The sequence below is a fragment of the Bubalus bubalis genome, chromosome 17 (assembly GCF_019923935.1).
Source record: "Bubalus bubalis isolate 160015118507 breed Murrah chromosome 17, NDDB_SH_1, whole genome shotgun sequence".
Classification (NCBI taxonomy): domain Eukaryota; kingdom Metazoa; phylum Chordata; class Mammalia; order Artiodactyla; family Bovidae; genus Bubalus; species Bubalus bubalis.
The window spans coordinates 812,723-832,452 of record NC_059173.1 but is presented as its reverse complement, the minus strand read 5'-3'; the positions used below and the strand labels follow the sequence as shown (position 1 = coordinate 832,452).

The 19,730-nt window shown below is 62.6% G+C and overlaps 1 protein-coding gene across 4 annotated transcripts; it reads right to left on the bottom strand.

Annotated features, from left to right (window-relative positions):
* Positions 1–1,653: 1,653 nt before the first annotated feature.
* On the bottom strand, positions 1,654–19,541 carry PPIL2 (peptidylprolyl isomerase like 2). 4 transcript variants are annotated; one of them, XM_006065593.3, is made up of 20 exons: positions 19,388–19,541; positions 17,105–17,154; positions 15,846–15,891; positions 14,259–14,321; positions 13,446–13,497; positions 12,543–12,594; positions 10,244–10,335; positions 9,661–9,750; positions 8,929–9,004; positions 8,187–8,347; positions 7,258–7,333; positions 6,840–6,946; positions 6,602–6,691; positions 6,378–6,411; positions 5,857–5,974; positions 4,295–4,351; positions 3,852–3,924; positions 3,693–3,755; positions 3,447–3,586; positions 3,064–3,253 (listed from the first exon to the last, which is right to left on the bottom strand). In XM_006065593.3, exons 1-20 carry the CDS (start codon positions 19,417–19,419, stop codon positions 3,157–3,159), a joined length of 1,569 nt encoding a protein of 522 aa, XP_006065655.2. In that variant the 5' UTR covers positions 19,420–19,541; the 3' UTR covers positions 3,064–3,156. The 4 variants fall into 4 exon arrangements, with proteins under 4 accessions (XP_044786540.1, XP_006065655.2, XP_025123009.2 ...); XM_025267224.2 differs by lacking the exon at positions 19,388–19,541 and adding an exon at positions 18,360–18,544; XM_044930605.1 differs by lacking the exons at positions 14,259–14,321; positions 19,388–19,541 and adding an exon at positions 18,360–18,545 and having other exon boundaries at positions 1,654–3,253.
* Between the last annotated feature and the right edge of the window lie 189 nt (positions 19,542–19,730).

Sequence of the window (19,730 nt, the reverse complement as noted above, 5' to 3'; positions counted from 1 at the left end):
AGGTAGAATTTGGCTGTGTTCTGTCGTTTTGATGGAAAACCAAACAGTGCCATGGAGCCCAGGGCGGCCTCTTTGGAGGGCCCGCCCTGCTCGTGTCTGGAGTGAAAGGAGGGGGCCACTTCTCCCCGTCTCTCGGGCCCACACTGTGGCGGTTCTGCGCGCAGACCGCCGAGGGCAGGTCTCTGCCAGGAATCTCCCTGAAGGCTGTGCATCTCTGCACCCAGCATGCTCTCTAGCCTGTTCAAGAGCAGAAGGCGCCATGGGTAACACTTTAGATGAGCTAGAAAGAAACGTGTCTAATGGAACACCGTGTTCATTGAAGCCAGTAGCTTCTTTATCTAGAAGGCAGGTGAGCAAGTGGTCAGCAGACATGGCCCCGGGCCTATGCACAGGCCCTGAGTGGCTGGCCCGCAGTTTGAGCTGATCACACTGGACTGAGGGAAAGCGGACTTTCTTTTCTACTCTGATGTACTTGAAGAAGAAGAATTATTTTTCCTATATTTGAAAGACACCAGAACAGGATAAACTTCCAAATTAAGATCTGCCACTGTTTTCACGTTTTCCACAGAAGGTTCCAGCTGTAAGACAGGTGTAAACTCTGGTTGTTTGGGGGCCCCAGCCTGCCCTGCTTCTGCTCGAGTTCCCACGCACTGGGCCTTTGCAGGGCTGGGCTGCATGTGGCTTCTGGCCAGCCTGCGGAGAGTGGAGGCCAAAAGGCCCTCTGGCCGGTGAGCCCGGCCTGCCCCTCAATGCATCCGGAGGCCTTCAGTGTGCTCGCTGGGCCCTGAGACACCCAGGACCCTGGCTCCACAATCCCACGGCCACGAACTGGAGATGGGGGGGCTCTCCCCTGAGCCAGAGCCCCAGCTGGTGCTCCAGGATCAGGTGAGCTTCCCATGGGCACCCTCTGACCCACAGCCTGGACCACCCCCGGGTACTGGGTCATCCACGAGAGTGCCCAGCAGGCCGCCTCCTGGCAGAGCCCCTTGAAGGTTTAGCGGGCGCCTACCCTGAGGGCCGAGTCCGAACCCCTGAGAGCCAGCCTGAGCCGGTGCCCCTCCCCAAGCCTCAGCCGGCGGCCAGGCGCTTCTCCAGCAGATGCTTCTGGACGCTGAGGAGCCTCCTGTGGCTCCCATGTCCACTGCACTCACATGTGGACCGTGTGTTCTGGGCCGTCTCTGGGGGCGCGGCAGTCTTCTTCCCCGTGGTGTGGGACGGCTTTGAAGCTGACGCCAACCAAGGCTCTCAGCCGCTTTCCTTGTGGGTCTTCTGCAAAACCCGAGCTCCTTTTGAAACCAAACGAACTGACCGTGAGTGGCTTCAAGGACGAATGCTCCTGAGGCCACAGCCAGATGTGTGGGTCAAGTGCTGGACATCCCCTTTAAGTTCCTACACGGCTATTACCCCGTGACTTTTATTTAAATTATTTAAGATATTTTTTTCCTTGGGAAGAGTGGGAGGTGACGCCAGGATTATAAATGCATTTAAGTCCACCACGTAGTGTTCTTTGCACGTTTACTTTAGAAACGTGGTTTAGCTCTGGCTGTTTTATACCTACGTGTATATATAAGTATATATATATAGTATTTTTATACCTTAATGCTTACTCTTGATGGCATCTGTCAGCTAACAGGAGAGATCAGAAATGGGAACTGTTTCGTAAGGCCTTTACTTTACCTGATGCCCTCAGCAGGGACTTACACAATGTTTTTAACATCTAGAAAAGCACAGTTGCAGCTCAGATGTAAGGCCTCCCTCATCAGGGGCTCTGGCGGGCCTGCCCCCTCTGTGGAGCTGTGGGTCCGCAGCCCGGGGTGGCTGGCCTTCCGTCAGGGCAGGTGGCCCCGGCCGCTGGATGGACGGACGGACAGACAGAAGCCCAGGCCAGCCCAAAGGCGTGCTCCCCAAGCAGGACCGCCCGTGTCCGGCCCTCCATGCTCTGTCTGCGTGAGCTTCCAAAATAAAGCTTGCAACGTTCGCTGCCTCCTGGTCAGCAGCATCGATGGTCTGGGGGTCTGGCAGGGCAGTGAGGGGCCCGCGGCGGCCTCCCTTCTTGAGAGCTGATGCGGGCGGGGTGCCCCTTTCCAGGAGCCTCAGGCGAGCGCCCTGCACACCTCCTACCCATGACCCCGGCTCCCAAGGACTGAGTGAGTTGCCCAGCAGTTCCCAGCCGAGGAGGAGCTGGCGCCAGGTCCTGAAGACACGGGGGAGGGCGGCCTGGCCGCAGGCGTGGGGCTGGATAGTCCCTGTGGAGCCCAGGTCCCGCGGACAGTTGCAGGCCTCAGAGGAGTCCCAGTGGGCTTCTAGCGGGGGAGGTGCCACCGTGTGTGTGGACCTGTGGGCCCGGGCCCAGCAGCAGAGATGGGAAGATCCACAAGTACCTTCTGGAAGCGAGCCAGGTGCACTCGCTGCCGTGAGGCTTCGGGTGAGGAGAGACCGGACAGAAGTGGGCACAGAGCCTGGCAGGGGGCAGCCGTGCTGACCCGGGAGCTCAGCGCTGGGAGTGGGCGAGGGCTGCAGGGAGGCTGTGGGCCTCCCAGTGAGAGCGGACGTGGTCCTGGGAGGCGGCTGTCCTGAGCGTCTGAGGTGCTTCTGGAAGCCGAGGGGGCGTGTCCAGGGGGAGGGCTGCAGGGGGTGACGTGGGAAGGACGGGCTCTGCGGCTCCTCAGCTGGGAGATGACCCCCTGCGCAGGGCACCGGTCAGTGTGAGCACAAGGCCGGGTCCCCAGGGTAGGGCCCTGCTCAGCCCCGGACAGGACAGCAGGAGCCCCCTGTCCTGACAGAAGAGGGAGCAGCCCTGGGCCTGGGTGGGCCCAGTGAACCCAAGCAAGAGGCAGAAAAGGCTTTTGGACGGAACATCGAGGCTCTACCCCGCCGAGTCAAAAGGTCTGGTCTGAGGTCCCAGGTGACCACTGGCTGGAGGACCACACCAAGTGGACCGGCCACCCTGAGGTGACCAGTAGGGGGCATGGGGATCAGAAGACAGCCCTTCCTCCCCGGAAGCCCGAGATGCAGAGACGGCCGGGCCAAGCCACCTGCCCAGGGAGGGAGCCAGGAGAGGACTCGGGCAGCAGCCAGAGCTTTATTGAAGGGCGGATGGTCAGCTTCGCACACCCAGCCCCAAGTCCCTACTGGATCCAGCACAGCGGCCGGCTGCTACCACGAGCTGAAATCCCCGAAGCCGCGGCTGGGCTTCTTCTTGGCCACAGGGACAGCTGCGCTGGTGGACGGCTCCTCCTCTGCTACCCGCTTCCTGGGGGGCACAGCAAACACGAGCTGCCGTGTGCCCGTGGGCCCCCAGTGAGGAGCCCCTGCACGTCACAGGGCCGCACAGGCCCGACTCCCCAGCTCCTCCCAGTTGACAGCGCAGTCCTGGAGCCTCCATCTGACCCCCACTGACAGGCTCTGACCCCGGGATGCGGGGCGTGGGCACCGGGGAAACTCACGTGACTGCCGGGCTGATGTACTTGCCCACCCCCTGGCGGTATGTCTGGGGACCCTGGCTCCCCTGCGGGGGCTGGCTACTCTTGGCCATGCTCTCGGGGGCCGCTGCCTCCAGCCGTGTCTTCCTGCGCTCCTCAGCGATCTGTGGGGGCCGGGTGGAGGCGGGCTCGAGCACTGGCCCAGGCGGGGCTCCAGGGACAGAACCGGGCCGGCCGCGGGCACAGCCGTCCCCCCAGGCCCCTCCTCACCTGAGCATCGGCCTCTTCGTAGGGATCCACGAACACGATGGTAGAGTCAATCCGGATCTCCTCCTGGTGGGGGAGGGGGGCATGAGCAGGCCCCCCACCTGCCCGCCACGCACCCAGCTCCAAGCCCAAGGGGAGAGCCCTCTGCTCTGAGGCACATACCTTAGGGCGGTCAGTTTTGGGGTCACTCTCCACATTCTCCATGGCCGTCAATGTGTCAAAGCCCCCAACAACACTGCAGCAGAGCAACGGGCACCTGAGAACGTGCCCAGCACGGGCACCCCTGAACGCGGGGCACACCCTGACTGCGGCACAGACTGTGAGCAGGTGGGCCGGCTGCCAGCACAGACTGACGGACCCATCCACACACACGTCTGCAGAGGGCTCGGCGCTAAGGGTGAACACCGAGTCCTGGATAAAAGGTGGAGAGACAGGACATGGCCCAGCTTTGCGCTTCGGGACTGCAAAGGGAGGGCCTGCGGGGGGCAGGTCTTGTGTCTAAGGGTCACCCCCGCAACTTGCGCACAGACCAGACAAAGGGGCACAGGCCCGGCCTGGGGGAGGCGGCCACCCAGCCCCAACACAGACCCTGCCCAGCGCCTTACCGCCCGAAGATGGTGTGCTTCTTGTCCAGGTACGCACAGGAGCGGAAAGTGATGAAGCTGGGGAAGGATGGGGTGGTCAGGGAGAGCCCACGCCTCCCTCCCCGCCTGCCTCAGCGCCCCCAGGCCAAGCTCCCACATGGGACAGTGCACTGTGCACAGTCTCAGCTGGGACAGACACACGGACACGGCAGAGAGGCTGACCCCCCAGGGTTGCACCCACAGCCTACAGGAGGAAAACACAGGACCCCAGGGACAGACGTCCCAGGAACACACAAACTCTGAAACCTCGCCTGGAAAAGCAGGCCCGGGAGCCGGATCAGGTGACCACGCTGCTCACCGGCCCCGCACAGCCCAGCCGGAGGGACCCGAGTCCACCACCCCTCAAGCTGAGAACACAAGTGTCCACAAAGCCTTGAGTCTCTCAGGTAAGGGCCCGGATAGACGCCACTCGGCAACTGCGCCCCCCACGACCTAGATGGACCCGATAATCTCCTCTACGTGAGCGACCACCGCCCCAGAATGAGGGAAGAGAAGCTCCATTTCCAAGCTGTCACAAACCACAAAACCCTCCAGGCGCAGCTGTCTGCAGGAAGGCAGGGCACCCGTGAGCAGGAACTGTGAAGTCCCATTAAAAAGATAGAAGACGTCCTTGGAAAGCCGAGGCACGTCCCCACCTGGAGGCTCTCACGCTGCCTGATCCTCTAAAACACGCCACACGGCTCCGACTGGAATCACGTCCACGTCGGAGGATAAGCAACTCAGCAAAGCGGACAGGAGACAGCACGGGGCCCGCCCTCGGGGAGCGCCGCAGGCCCCGCAGACGCTGGCGCCGAGGCTGGCCTGAAGGCCCTCCTCGTGGTCGGCGGGAGGTCCCTCTTCTGTGGGCCGCTCCCCAGGGGCCCCGCTGAGGGAGGTACAGGAAAACCACTGGGAACAAGTCCCCCGGGTTTGGTCGCCACCCTTCCTTCTGGCCTGAGACCCTGAGTTCCGCACACTTCTCTACCTTTAGACGAGAATAACCAAACCCGCCCACTGGATGGGGCCCGGCCTGCCCCACTGGCGCCTGAGACGGCCAGGGGCCAACAAGCCACGCCAGGCCAACGGCATCCTCACCATCGGGCAGGAGCAAGGCCCTGTTCACCCACGGAGGGGCGGCTCAGAGACACCGGGACCACTCAGACACGCCCTGTGCCCCCACGGCCTCCCAGACACGCACGAAGGCACAGCCGGGACCCCGCGCGAGAGGCGGACTCCAGTGCAGGCCCAAGCGCACACCCAACCTTCCCGCGGACTGTAACACCTGCGGGAAGCATCTAGGATACAGCTAAGCAGTCAGCGCTTTTAAACTCCTCCTCCCCAGGGACTGCCATGGGGAGGCAGCGGGTGAGGCTGCAGTGCAGCAGCCGCGGGCGCCCCACCTCCTGCTAACAAGGTCAGCCTTCAGCAGGCAGCGCCTGAGTGTGGGGCGGCCTCCTGGCTCGACGGACGTAGGTGGGCACGACCTTGGGCAAGGCTGACAGCCCGCGGAGTCCGCCCCCTGCCCGCTGCCCCCATCAACTCACAATTGAGACTTGTTGGTGTTGGGCCCCGAGTTAGCCATGCTGAGCACCCCGCGGCCCGTGTGCGAGAGGTTGGGCCGGAACTCGTCTCTGAAGGGCTTCCCCCAGCATGACTCCCCACCTGGAAGAGAGGCCAGGGCAGCAGGACGACCGCGACCCAGGTAGCCCAGAAACCTCGCCGCCCCAGGGCCCCCACCCCCAGCTGCCCGGGAGCCCCTGCTGCCCGGAAGCCCCAGCCGCAGGCCCTCAGGGTAAACTCCACATGAGAGATGGTGGGCTGGCCCAAGTGGCCAGCAGGCTGGGGGGCTTTGGAGGAGCAGCCCCTGGGGCAGAGCTCACCCCCATCGCTGGGCCCCTAGGTCTGCTGCCACGCGGGGGCCCCTGGGGGCCCGAGGAGGCCTCGCCACCAGCGCAGAGCAAGGAAACGGGGCTGGAGGCCGTAGGCCATGGCTCTGGGGCCCCACGCCCTCCCCTCACGGCCCACGGTGCAGCCGGCGCCCCAGGGGCCCAGCGCCAGCACCCACCTGTGCCAGTGCCCGTTGGGTCGCCTCCCTGGATCTGTGGGAAGAGCACGCCAGTGAGGAGCCCCGCCATGAGCCCCCAGCTTCTGCTGGGGACAATGAGATCTCCCCCACAAGCTCCATGTGGCCAGCTGGGCTGGGCCCGAGAAAGCCCCCAGGCACCAGGGCTCAGCACCCGCGTGGGGAGGGCTCCACACCCGGGCGGGGCGGCCGGCGCCGGCACTCACCACGAAGTTGCGGATGGACCGGTGGAAGACGGTGCCGTCGTAGTATCGCTTCTTGCAGAGCCTGATGAAGTTCTCACAGGTTTTCGGCGTCTGAAACAGGCCAAGGGCCCCGGCGAGTCACACCGCGGCCTCGGCGGGGGCAAGGGTTCCCGGGGCCCGCAGCCGGGCCTCGGCCGCTGCACATGTGAGCCTGGCCACCCCGCGGCCGCACTGGGCTCCCGGGGGGGCACCCACGCACCAGATCGCAGTGCAGCTCCAGGTTGAGGTCGCCCAGGCTGGTGTGCAGCCGCACGTAGCCCTTCTTCTTCACGAACTGGTAGCGCAGCTCGTCCTCGTCGATGGCGGCTACGAGGAGACGCCCGAGCTGCCCGCCTGTCCCGGCTTGGGGACCCAGGGGAAAGGCGGGCACCGGGGGCCGACAAGGGGAGAGGAGGAGGGGGCTGGGGGACGGTGGGCCCTGACCAGCCAAGACCAGCAGAGGCGGGCGCTGGGGCCTGGGTGGGGCTGCCCCCCACCCAGACACAAGCCCACTTTCGAAAGGGCCCATCCCCGCCTGACCACCGGCGAGCTGCTGCTGGCAAGCCCACAGAACCGAGGCAGGCAGGGGGGACACCTGTGCTCGGCCGCCACAGACAAGGAGCGGAGCCAGGCGCTACCTGCTTCGTGTGTGGTCTCGGGAACCATGGCGGTGGACGTGAAGGAGGCGCTGACCCTCCCGGTGGAGTAGTGGGCCTGCGGGGAAACCGCACCGGCGCTCACCACGGGGGCCGCCCCTCTACCCTGGGCCTGCCTTTCGCCTCCCTCCACCACCCCCGGGTGCCAGGGGGCCTCCTGGGCGGACAGTACGCCCAGCCCACGCTGGCCTCTCCTGCAGGGCCCAGGGAGAGCCTGGCTGCGACCCTCGGCTTCAACTGCGCTGAAGGCCTGGCTGCCAAGCCTCGTGTTAAGTGAAACCTGGAAAAGCGCGCCAGGCAGAGCATGGGCGCCTCTAGGGTTCAGAGCACTAGGCACTCGAGCGCCCTTTTAAAGGTTTCAAGTTCCTACAGGAAAAAGTCATTCACGATAAAACATTTTTTTCCTTCTAAACACACAAAAAAGAGATTTCTTCTCATCAGAAGAAAACACATCAAAACACTAAGAGCTGCTGTGTTAGAGAAAATCATGAACAACACACCCTTGTCTTTAGCACACCTGCCTTCCTGGACAGCTGTTTAAAGGGGGTCTCCCAGCCCCAGTCCCCAGGCCCTGCCTGGTAGGGGGCAGGGGCAGCTGAGGGCCCGAGAGGCCAGGGCATGAGTCCCAGTGCCCTCACGGCCGACGGGGACCCAGGGCCAAGCACAAGGACGGGGGTGGGACACGCAGGTGAGGGCCGGGCGGCAGGCACCCTGGGACCACCTGCCGCCCTCCCCCGGCAGCTCGGCACCCCTGGGTCACTCTGGCTCTGGGTGGCCAGCTCGGCAGGGCCATGTCTGCCCACACCCCAGGCTGCTCTGTGGCAAGGAACCACGGAGGCTGCCGGCAGCCCCCCACCCAGCACCGCACTCCAGGAGTGCTGCCAGGGCAGGGGAGCGGGCCCCCTACTCACGGCGTTCAGCTTGTCCACCTTCGCCTTCTCGGGGACCCTCATGGTGGCCGCCAGCATCTCGTCCCCTTTGAACTCCTTGTAGAGCTCCTGCAGCGTCTCCCGTGTCTCCGTGTTTGTGTTTTTCAAATAGTAAGACGGGTCCTGCTTGGCCTTCTCTTCATCTAGAGACGGCACGGTGGTCCTGAGCAGCCGAGGCCCAGTGCCGTCCCCAGACGCCATGAGGGAACAGCGGGCCAGAGCCACTGAGAGCCCGGCCGGGCACAAGGCCAGGGCAACCAGTGCCTCCGTCCATCACAGCCTCCAGGTCATGACAGCCCCGGGGAAGCCCGTGGAGAGAGTGGGGGCGAGGCCGCTGCCCCGGCCAGACCCCGGGGTCACAGCCCCACGTCACACTCCCACCCCTCCTGGGGCCCTCCTGCCCCCCGGCAGCCATCACACACGGCCTTGCCCAGCCCTGCAAGTGAGAAATGGACCATCTTTGAAGGGTGTGCAGAGGGCAACCCAGGCCCCAGGGACCCAGGAGAGGAAGCAGCCCTGCGGGGCTGGTCCAGCTGGTCCCCATACACCCAGGCTCCGGGGCCCTGCTGATCCAGCCCAGGACGGCACAGCCGCTCAAGAGACACAAGGCCTGTGCAGAGCAGGCTGGGACCCCCTGACTCTGCCGAGGGGTGAGGAGCATCCCCCAGGGGCGCTGGCTCTGCTCCCCAAGCCCCTCGCCCCTGGGCAGCCCGGCTGTACGTACCTGGGTCAATTATTTTCACGTTATTCTTAACGTGAAAGAAATTGGAAACGTTGAATTTGTCCAAGTTCGTGGGGTCCTATGGCACAAAGAATGTGTGTGGCAGTGAATCCGGTGTGTCCTGGGCCACACAGCTGCTGGGCAGGAGGAGGCGGGGGACGGGCAGGGGCCTGGGCTTGGGGAGAGGCCGGGGGTTGGCAGGGGCGGGTGGTGACAGGGCTGCAAACCCGCTCCCCAGCTGCACACCTCCCCGCTCACAGCCAAGCAGCGCCCCCAGCTGTCAGCACAGGACACAGCGTGCCTCCCGACACCCTCCCACTGCCCACCCTCTACAGCCAGCTGCCAGGCGGACCCCACAGTTTGCCCGCAGCCAAAGAGCCCACCCCGGGGGAGGGCCGTGCACTGGCCTCAGATCATAACGGGACGAGCCACAGGAGGACCAGGCCCCCCGATTTTCTGCGGCCGTGACTCTCATGAGCCCACTCGGGGCTCTCGGGACACCTACAGGCGTGCTCTAGGCTTGCCCTGGGTCCTGAGCACCTGCCCCAGCCGTCAGGCTTGAAACACGTCAGCATCTCTGCCTCAAGGCGCTCTGAGGGCAGAGATGAGTTGGGGGCAGCCCCCACAGGGAGCCAGGAGCCCCAGACCGCGGCGGCGGCCTGTACAGAGGCCTGGGGTGACCCATGGCTGGGAGCGGCTCAGCCAGCACAGGCAGGGAGCCAGGAGGGTGATCACCTGCAGGGTGATGATGTCCTGTCGGCAGAAGGGCTCGTCCGTCAGCAGGTCTCGGAAGTTCTTGGCCTTGATATTCAGCTGCTCCACCGCCTACAGGAGGAAGGCCGCAGTCACAGTGCCTCCCGCAGCCTGCAGCCCAGAGCCCCCGGGGGCGGGGAAGGGCAAAGGAGGGGACCAGAGTGCGCCCTCAGCGGGCGGGCCCTTCCTAGGCCCCAGGCGGGTCCCTGCTATCTTGCTCCCAACCAGCCGCCCATCTCCACCCAATCCCAACCCATGACCCCAGAGCCCCAAGGGGCCAAGCTCCAGGGGTGGGCGTGAAAACCCACAGGCTGCAGGCCCAGAGCAGGAACGCCAGCCCTATGTGCCCCGGGCAGGGCCTGGAGCTGGGCTCCTTCCAGGGTCTTTGCAGGCCTGCGGGGCCCAGGAACTAGGACCCACTCAGCGGGTAGAGCTGCCTGGTCCAGGCCTGGAGGCCACAGGCAGGCCACCATCCCTTACTTGAGCCGTGACTCTTAGCCCGTGACCTCCGGGGACCCAGGCCCACCCCCTGGGTGTCCCCCCACCAGGGCTTGTGACGACCCACCTCGTGGGCATAGACGTTGCCGGTGGTCCTGATGGCCACGATGTGGCTGCTGTTGGTGAACACGGTGAAGAGCACCGGGCAGTGGTACTTCCCTGGTGAGAGGGCACAGGGGCGGGGCGGGGTCAAGGAGGGCGCAGGGGCGGGGCGGGGTCAGGGAGGGTGCAGGGTTGGGGTAGGGTGGGGGTGTGGGGTCAGAGAAAGGGAGCAGGAACCCCGTGGCAGCAGGCCTGGGGGGGGGGGACACCCCCAGGGGCCCGCCCAGGCCCCTCCCCCGAGAGCAGGAACTCCGCCCCCTGCAGGACGGCCCTGGCGTCAGCCCCAGCCCACCCAGCCACCCTCTGCCTCGGGGACCAGCCTGTCTCTCCACCTGCCTGCTGCCCCTTCGACCAGTCAGCCCCGCACACCCCACCACAGCCCCTCTCAGACCCTGCCCCGTCCCGACACCTCCGGCGCCCCTCCCTGCCCCGCTGCACCCCCCGCCCAGGGGAGCCCGTGCAGGTCAGTCCCCACAGGACGCTGCAGCAAGGGGGACACGTAGAGATGAGAGATCTGGAGTTGCATGAACTCGAAGAACCCTGACCTCAAAACTGCAAAAAATAATTACAAGGGCATTCTGGAAACTGGACCACTGGCTGGATATTTGACACTGAAGAATTCATACTAACTTTCTAGGTATGACGAGAGTGGTCTCATTTCTTACGTCCTTAGCTTTTCGAGACACACTCAAATATGTAAGCGTGAACTGGCACAAAGGCACTGACAGAGCGGAGCGGGAGCACAGATAAACTCAGACGCCCGGCAGCGGCCGGAGGGAAGCTGGGGCTGGAGACGGGCGGCACACAAACTCGACTCTCGTGACCCTGAAATCATCAGGTAAGACTCAAGGCCAAGAGGGCACTCTCTAGATCAAGAGTGGTAAAAAATTTAAAAAGGCACAGTGGAGGGGGATTTCCTGGGGGTCCATTGGCTAAAACTTTGCGTTCCCAACGCAAGTTCAATCCCTGGTCCGAGAACTAGATGTCACACGCTCCAACTAAGACACGGCACAGCCAAATAAGTAATTAAAAAAACGAGTTGGGTCAGATCTTTCCTGCTCGAATCTCTGAGCCCTCTGGTGACTGTCCAGGGCCCGAGACACTGCTGGGCTCCCTGCCTCAGCTGGCCCCAGACCACAGCCCCCACCCTGGCTCCACTCACACAGTGTAAGTAACAGCGGACCCTGCGCCACAGGGCCTGTCCTGGCTGGGCCTCTGCCTGGAGCCCTCTCCCCACAGGCCCCCTCACGTCTCACCTGTGTGCAGACTCCCTCTCGAACCCATCAGCCGGCCCCCAGACCCTCTCCCTTGGCCCACTTCACCTCTGACCCCATGACAGGGCACGTCTGACCCACTGCAGTGGCCTCATTTCCAAAGCCCCCTCCCTCTCATCTCAGGAGAGGCCTGGCCTGTGCTGTCTGCATGCGGCAGGCCGGCACTCAGTGAATGCTTGTGAAGGAGCCACTCTCAGAGCAGGGAGCTCCCCGGCGCCGAGACTGTCCAGGCCGCCAAGGCCGGCTGGCTCCTCACTGCCGTCTGCACCTCCTGGGGGCTGGCCGGCCTCCACGCATCTCCGGAACCCACCCGCCTGCAAACCCTGACCCCGCCGTCCACCAGGGCACCTGCGCACGTCCCGGCCCATGACGAACTGAGAACAGGTCAGAGCTCATGGAGGCTGCCTCAATACAGCGTCCGGCAAGTGACAACAGGGGAGGGCACGCAGGGGTGCAGAGCAGGACCCGGGACTGGGCTGGGGCGGACAGCCAACGCCGAGCTGAGCGCAGAGAGCCTGAGAGCCGCGCCGCACGCTCAGCCACCCGCCTGCCGCAGCCTGAGCAGCTCCTCCGGTGGCGCCTGGACCGCAGCACAGCCGGGCGGGGCCTGTGCCCCCAGGGCCCGGCTCAGCCCACACTGCCCAAGCGCCCCACAGTGAGGCTCATCCCCTCAACTGTGCCTTTTTAAATTTTTTACTACACTTCATCTAGAGAGCACCCTCTTGGCCTTGATCTTAGTTGATGATTTCAGGGTCGAGAGTCGAGTTCGTGTGCCGCCCGTCTCCAGCCCCAGCTTCCCTCCGGCCGCTGTCGGGCGTCTGAGTTTATCTGTTCCCAGCTTTAAACTACCTGTGCCTCTAGGAAGACAGCATCACGTTTTTGAGAAATGGGAAGGAGTGTCCGGCCTGCTCAGAAGGTGAGAACTTGGTGAGAGGTGGAGCCGCGGGTCCCTCGGGCCACTCCTCCAGCCGTCTGGAAAGGATTACTCACCTTCACTGTTCTTCGCAAAGTTCAACTTGATCAGGGACCTCCCATCCAGTTTCTGGAAGAAACGGAATTAATAAAAATAAACAAGCAGCTAGCATGAAGCGGTGCCGAGGCCACCAGGCCGGTGCGGCAGGCAGCAGTCCTCTCCGCCTTAACTCCCGTCCAGAAGAAGGCCAAGGCCCCCTCGGGGCAGGTGTGCCCAGCCCGTCCGCCCCGCCTCGCCCGCCCTGGGTCTTCACGGTACTGGCGCTGCTCCCCGACAACCCCAGGCCCCCATCCTCCTCTGGGGTAGCACCCTGGCCCCTGGTCCTGCTCCGCAACAGAGCCGGCCCCGCACCGCAGCACTAACACCCCCCTGCGAGTGAACCGCAGACATGCCACGAGGGAACGGAGAGCAGCCGGCACAGCAGAACTGGGCCCAGGCCTGTGACGGTGTGCACGGCTGCGGCGGGAGGGACCGATCCTGCGTTCTCTCCCGCATGGCACACATGGCACGTCAGCAGCGGGAAGCTAGCTTCCACAGAGCCCGTAAGGAGCATCACCCAGAGGGGTGGGACGCCCAGCACCTCCGAGGGTCTGGGACCCGAATCCCCTTCACACCCATCAGCCGGAGCCTGGAATGCTTCGACTCCTCCAGGGCAACGTGCCAGGAGCTACCAGGCTGAAAACACAGCCCAAGGGCCAGCAGGCTGGCGGCCACTGCACGTGCGCCTGGCCAGCATTGCTAACAGCAGGATGCCAAAGCCCGCGGTGCCCCCGCAGGACGGTGCCACTGTGTGATCCACACATGGGCACATGGGGGGCATACTCCACGGAGGACAGGCATGGGGAAGAGGGGCTGCGCACATGTGTGTGTGACACCAGAGCGTTCGCCGACCTCACCAAAGCTCCTGCATGGCCACCTACCTCTCCGTTGCTGGGGTTGGTCCCGTACTTCTTAAGCCAAGGAACGATGTTCCTGAAGGAAGAGACGAAGTTCGTCAGACGGCGACGGGCCACAGCTGGGGGCTGGGATGGGGAGCAGCTGCCCAGGGAGCTGGGGGCCGCTCCGCCCGCACTCTCCGCCTCATCACGGGAACAAGAGTGTTTCTGGCTACGCAGGCGTCGGTTGCGCACAAACGCGGATAAACAACACTAACGGCAAGACCTACACACGTGTGGCCACAGCTCTACAAGGAGGCACTGGGCCAGCCTCAAAAACCACACTTCCACAAAATTCTGAACGACAGGGGCAAAGAGCTCCCGCTGTGACTGTGAAGAGTGGATCTGGGGCCGCCCTCGCAGTGTGGCCTCTACCAGGTCCCCACAGACACCTCCCAGGCAGAAGGGGTCCAACCTGACAGCGCCCGTCTTCCCTTCACTCTGCAGCACTTTCCACGTTTTCTGAAGTGAGGCTGAGTCACGGGGAACGACAGAAGCCTGCTTCCGTCGGAACACGGACGGGGCACGAGGCTTCCGAGGGCAGCACCGGAAAGGCAGGCGCCTCGCCACGGCTCTGCCTTCGTGACGTGAAAGCTACACGCTCTCCAACGTTCCAGCAGCCAGGGGTGCGAGCCAGAATGCTGGGGCCCCAGCAGAGGCCAGAGCACTGCTGCCCCTCCCGTCCCCGAGAGGCCCACCCAGGCCCTGCCTGCAGCCCACACCCTCCGCTGCCCCGTCTCGGGCAGGCGCCAGCAACCTCACCACATCCGTCAGCTTAGAAGTCAAGGGAAAACTCACAGCAAGTCAAAGACGACACCTTCGGGGGTGCACACCGGGTAGGCGAAGGGCTGCAGAGAGAGACTGAGGGACGACAGAGTCACTCCTGAGCACCCCCCTCTCCCGACCCAGAGCTGCTGGCGGGGCGGCCGTGGTCAGGGGGGCCCCGCCCACTCCTCGCTGCACAGCGGGGACTGCTCCTGCATACTCCCAAGAACAGGCCCATGACGCGGGCCAGGCCTGATGCCCGGGAAGCGCCGATGCAGGGAGGCGGGGGTTGCAGGGCGCCTGCCGCCTTGTGGAGGGCCTGCTTAAGGGGCAGCGGCGCCCGCAGGTGGAGGCGCCCAGCGCCTGGGGGGCTGCCTTTTATCTGGCCTGGGGTTCCCATCGCGAGCCCTTGAGGGCTCTTCTGACCTGGCTTGTTTGTGCCTCTGTCTCCCACCTGTCAGGCGGTGGGGGTCAGGCCCTGGGACCTGGAGAGCCCGGCAGCACCAGGCTCGCCTCCCTGGATGCCACCCCAGGGAGCTGCCCCTGTGGCCCACTGCTCTCCTCCAGCCCCGGGTACCACTTGGGACTGACCAGAGCAGGAGCCAACGATGAGGCAAGCTCCCAATAGCAAGAGCATGAACATGCACCTTCTCCCAACCGGGCCTCAAGGGCACGTCTTCCCCCAGAACCCCAGGAGTTACAGAATGGGCAAGACACAGAGCCTCTGGGACGCGCCGGGAACCAAAAATCTCCACAAAACCATTCACAAGACCACACTCCCAGGAGGCAGATGACAAGGCTGCTGGCGGTGGACAGAACCCCGGCCGCCCATGCCGAGGCCTCACCTGCTTCCTCAGCAAGTGAGACAGGTGAAGCCCTCACTCTCCACTGGGGGGCCTCCCTGCCCCCTCCCTTCCCCGTGCCATCTGGTTGACCAGCCTCACTGCGGTGCTGGGGTCATCAGGAGAGTTTGGCCAGCTCTCAAGGCTCACCCTGACCTGCTGATTCAGAACCCGGTGGGGGCGGGGGTGGCATGCGGTGTAGACACACCTGTGCAGGACAGAGCTGACCACGGCTCGAACGTGGGGAAACTCGGGCCCAAGGGGCCCAGCAGCCCTGCCCGCTCCCCCAGCCCAGTGAGGGAAAAGGCCTGTGATCAACTCTGTAGCAGTGTCCCTCCCTGCCCCCCAGGGACCCACATTCCCAGCAAAGGGGGCAGGGAGGCCCACGTAGCACAAATATTGCTGCTGCTGCTACTACTTAGACTCAGGACCAAAAGGAAAGCATGACAGCCCAGAGCTCAGAGCCAAACCACTTCCTGGATGGGACGCCTAGGCCAGGGCGCTCAGCCCGCCCAGCACGGATTCTCTGGGCTATGCGGGTGCCCTGAGGACAGAGCACACCACCCTGGGAGGTGAGTACCGGGCTATAGACAACGGCCTGGCTAGAAAGCCACCCAGCTCTCTACACAGGTGGGTCCTTTCTCTGGCCCCAGGGAAGAGGCGAGCAGAGGACGCAGACAGAAGCCACTCCGGCATCTCTGGGGATCAGATTCACTGTCACACAGGGGAGCACCCCAGAATACTCGCGCGAGACAGGGGAAGCTCTCCCAACTCTTACCTGCAGTGGTCGAAAGGCAGACGACGAAAATTTGTTTGTGGGACATCTGTGTGAGATGAAAACAAAGGTCAGGAAAAATAATTATTCCGTAAAGAATTTCACAAATGTGCTCCAACAAGTCGACTACATTTTAAGAAAAAGTGCATGTTGGGACTTGGTGGTGCAGCTGCTAAGACTCCATGTTCCCAATGCAGGGGGGATCCGTGTTCCAACTCTGGTCAGGAAGCCAGAGCCCGCGTTCCACAACGAAGAGCCAGCACAGCCAAATGAATAAGCAAAGTTTACACAAATACATAAACAAATAAAAATTAAAAGCGCGTGCAAGTCATAAGAACGAAACCTAACAGCGCGGGCTGCAGCCAGCATCCTGGTAACTGTGCGTGGCGACAGATGCCTAGTGGGCCTGTTTTGGGTTTTCTGTGCAAAGTAGAGAAGCATCAGATTACTGTGTTGTACACCTGGAAGAAATATAGTGCCGTAGCTCCGTTATACTTCAATGGGAATAGTAAAGCCTGCTTAAAAAAAAGAGAAAGAAAGAAAAGAAAACGTTGACGCAAATTACGTAGTGCAAAAACTGCTGTGGTCTAAAACAGACAGAACCAAAACACACCAAGAAGGCGCCTGGAGGAAAGCGCACACCCCACAGGGGGATCCTCCCACGGCACAGCGCAGGCTAACCCCGGCCGGGGCCCCTCCTGGCTCCGCTCTCCCAGCAGGCCCTGCCAGTTCCCGGCCGGCAGCGAGCGGGAGGGCGCTCTTCTGACTGCAGCCATGACGGCTGCAGATACTGTCGTCCTCTGCATTACTAACTGATAGACCTGACATTATTTTAACCTATGTTTAAAAGAAAAAAAATCACCAACATTTAAAAAAAAAGGACCTCCCTCGTGGTCCAGTGGTTAAGAATCCACCTGCCAATGCAGGAGACACAGGTTCACCCTGGTCTGGGAAGACGTGACATGCCGCGGGGCTTCTAAACCCACGCACCACAGCTACCGAGCCCCAGCTCCACAGGAAGAGTCGCCCCCACTCGCAGCAACACAGCCCATCACAGCCAGAAAGAGAAACAAGCCGCCACCAAGATCAAACACCTCCTCCAGCGCTTAGCGTGCCGCCTCTCCTGTGAGCTGCGTCCTCCGCCCGCCTGTGCACGGCAGTGTCCGCCTTCTTGCTAGCGTTCACAGGCTCACTCTACAGCGAGGCACCACCCTTTAACTGTGCCACACACCCAAAGGCAACAGGAGGGTTCCACACCTTACCTGGCTTCTTGCCACCATAGAAGTGAGTGTATTCAGCACAAGTGATGTACCTGAAGAGAGAGAAGCCCTTTCATGAAGACAGAGTCTCTGGAAAGAAACTGATGACCAAGTCACTTCGCTCACTTGGCAAATGCTTATTAAACACCTACTACGTGTCAGACATACTGTGATAACCACAACAGAATACAGATACGGGCCATACACAAACCCGTGAGCAAACCCAGACGGTCTTCTTGCGCCGACGAACTCAATTTAACAGTAGGATTAATGGTGAGAAGTGGCTGGTCACATGAAGACCTGGGGGGAGAGCTTTCCAGGTAGAGGGACTGCGCACGCCCGGGGGTAGGGGCTGCTGAGGACAGAGACTTGGGGGGTGGTCGCGTCACCAGGGTCCTCGCGGGCCGTGGGAGAACTCTGGATTGGATTCAAGCGGGATGGGAAGGCACTGGGGGGGTTCTGACAGGGCCCTGAGCCCTCAAAGCGTCGCTCTGGCTGCGGTGTGCAGAGAGCCAAGCAGGAGGCAGCAGAAACCGATCAGAGAGCGACTACAAAGGGCCAAGATGGAGCGGCAAAATCTCCACCTGAGGGGACAGGTGCACCAGCAACCATGGTCAGCTTCTGGACGTGCCAGGACTTACTGAGGGACAGGAGCCAGAGGGAAACTCCCAGGCTTCTGACCCCAGCGAAGAAGCCAGGCTGTGACCACTTAGAGGGGAAAACAGGGGAAGAGCAGGCTCAAGTGCTGACAGTGAGCGAGCTCCTCTCTGCTTTTCTGCACCATGAAGGGGGTGCAGGTTCTGTGCCTGGTGGAGGAGCTAAGATCCTACACGCCTTGCTGCCAAAAAACCAAACCATCAAACAGAAGCAATACTGGTACAAATTCAATAAAAAGGTTAAAAAAAAAAGTCCCTTCCACAAGCAAAAAGTTCCTTCCACAGCGGGGCTCACTCACTGAACTCCACAAGCCCATCAGATCTTCCAGGGGCGGTGTTGTAAGCCAGGCTGGAGCCATCACCCGAGGAGGATGTAAAATACAGAGGAGGCGCGGGGAGGAGACCTAGGAGGTCTGGGAAGGGGAGGACCCAGCAGAGGGAACCCAGAGAGCACCCTCTATGAAGAAACCTGAAAACTGGGAGTGGTGCCCCAGACACCGAGGAAGGGCTTCAGAGGGAGAGAGGTGGTCAGGGTTAGGGTTAGGGTTAGGGTTAACCCTAGGAAGCGAGGACAGAGAGCTGACCCCCGGATGGAGCCCCACCGGAGTTGAGGGAGTCCGACAGGAGCAACGGGGGCAGATGCTGACTGAAGTGGGGTCAAAGGGGAAGCAGAAAACCACAGGTCGACACAGATCGTCCTCATCTTGCCATTCAGTCAGTTAGCTCAGCTGCACAGCCATGTCCGACTCTTTGCGACCCCACAGAATGCAGCACGCCAGGCCTCCCTGTCCATCACCAACTCCCGGAGTCCACCCAAACCCATGTCGACGAGTCGGTGATGCCATCCAACCATCTCATCCTCTGTCATCCCCTTCTCTTCCTGCCCTCAATCTTTCCCAGCATCAGGGTCTTTTCAGATGAGTCTGCTCTTTGCATCAGGTGGCAAAAGTACTGCAGTTTCAGCCTCAGCATCATTCCTTCCAATGAACACCCAGGACTGATCTCCTTCAGGATGGACTGGTTGGATCTCCTTGCAGTCCAAGGGACTCTCAAAAGTCTTCTCCAACATCACAGTTCAAAAGCATCAATTCTTTGGCGCTCAGCTTTCTTTATAGTCCAACTCTCAAAGCCATACATGACCACTGGAAAAACCATTGGAGAAGACTCTTGGCAAAGACTCTTGGAGTCCCTTGGACAGAAAGGAGATCCAACCAGTCCATCCTAAAGGAAAGCAGTCCTGAACATCGTCTGGCTGTTAAGAAAACCAAAGAATTTCGACGGCAGCTGGGGGGCCCAAGTGGGTTTAACTGGAAGATGCTGGAGCTCGGGAGCGGATTGGCGGGCGAGGGACGACAACCGCGCCCGAGGAGACCCGCCAGGGAAGAGCCGGCGAGCCTGGGGAGCCGAGGGGACTGGAGCCCGGAGACCCGCGCCTGAGGGGGCGCCCCGCGCGGACGGCGGAGGCTTCCGGGGAAGCGGCGTCGAGGGGGCGGGGAGAACGGGGCCCCGGAGACCCGCGCCTGCGCCCCGCGGGGACGGCGGAGGCTTCCCGGGAAGCGGCGTCTAGAGGGGCTCGGGGGCGGGACGCGGGGCGGACAAGCCCGCTCCCGGCGGTGGCGGCTCAACTCACATCTTGTCCTTCTGGTGCTGTCGCTTCCCCATGGCGACGGCAGGGTCAACGAGCGCAGAAAACAGGGGAAAAACACACCTCAGACCGCGGCGCCTCGGACGAACTCCGTAAGTACTTCCGGGCCTCGCCGAACCGCCCCGGAAGCAGGCGCTGGGCACGCCGGGAACTGTGGTCCCTGGCTGCCCCCGCCCCCAGTCCGAGCGCGCGCCCGCCCGGCTCGGACGCTTCCTGCGCTCTGAGGCTGGGCAGTCTCGGCATCGAAGCCTCGTTGTCTCTGCACCTCTCTGTGCACCACCTACCTAGCCTGCCTACCTGGCCGCAGCTCAACGCCATCCCCTCCCAA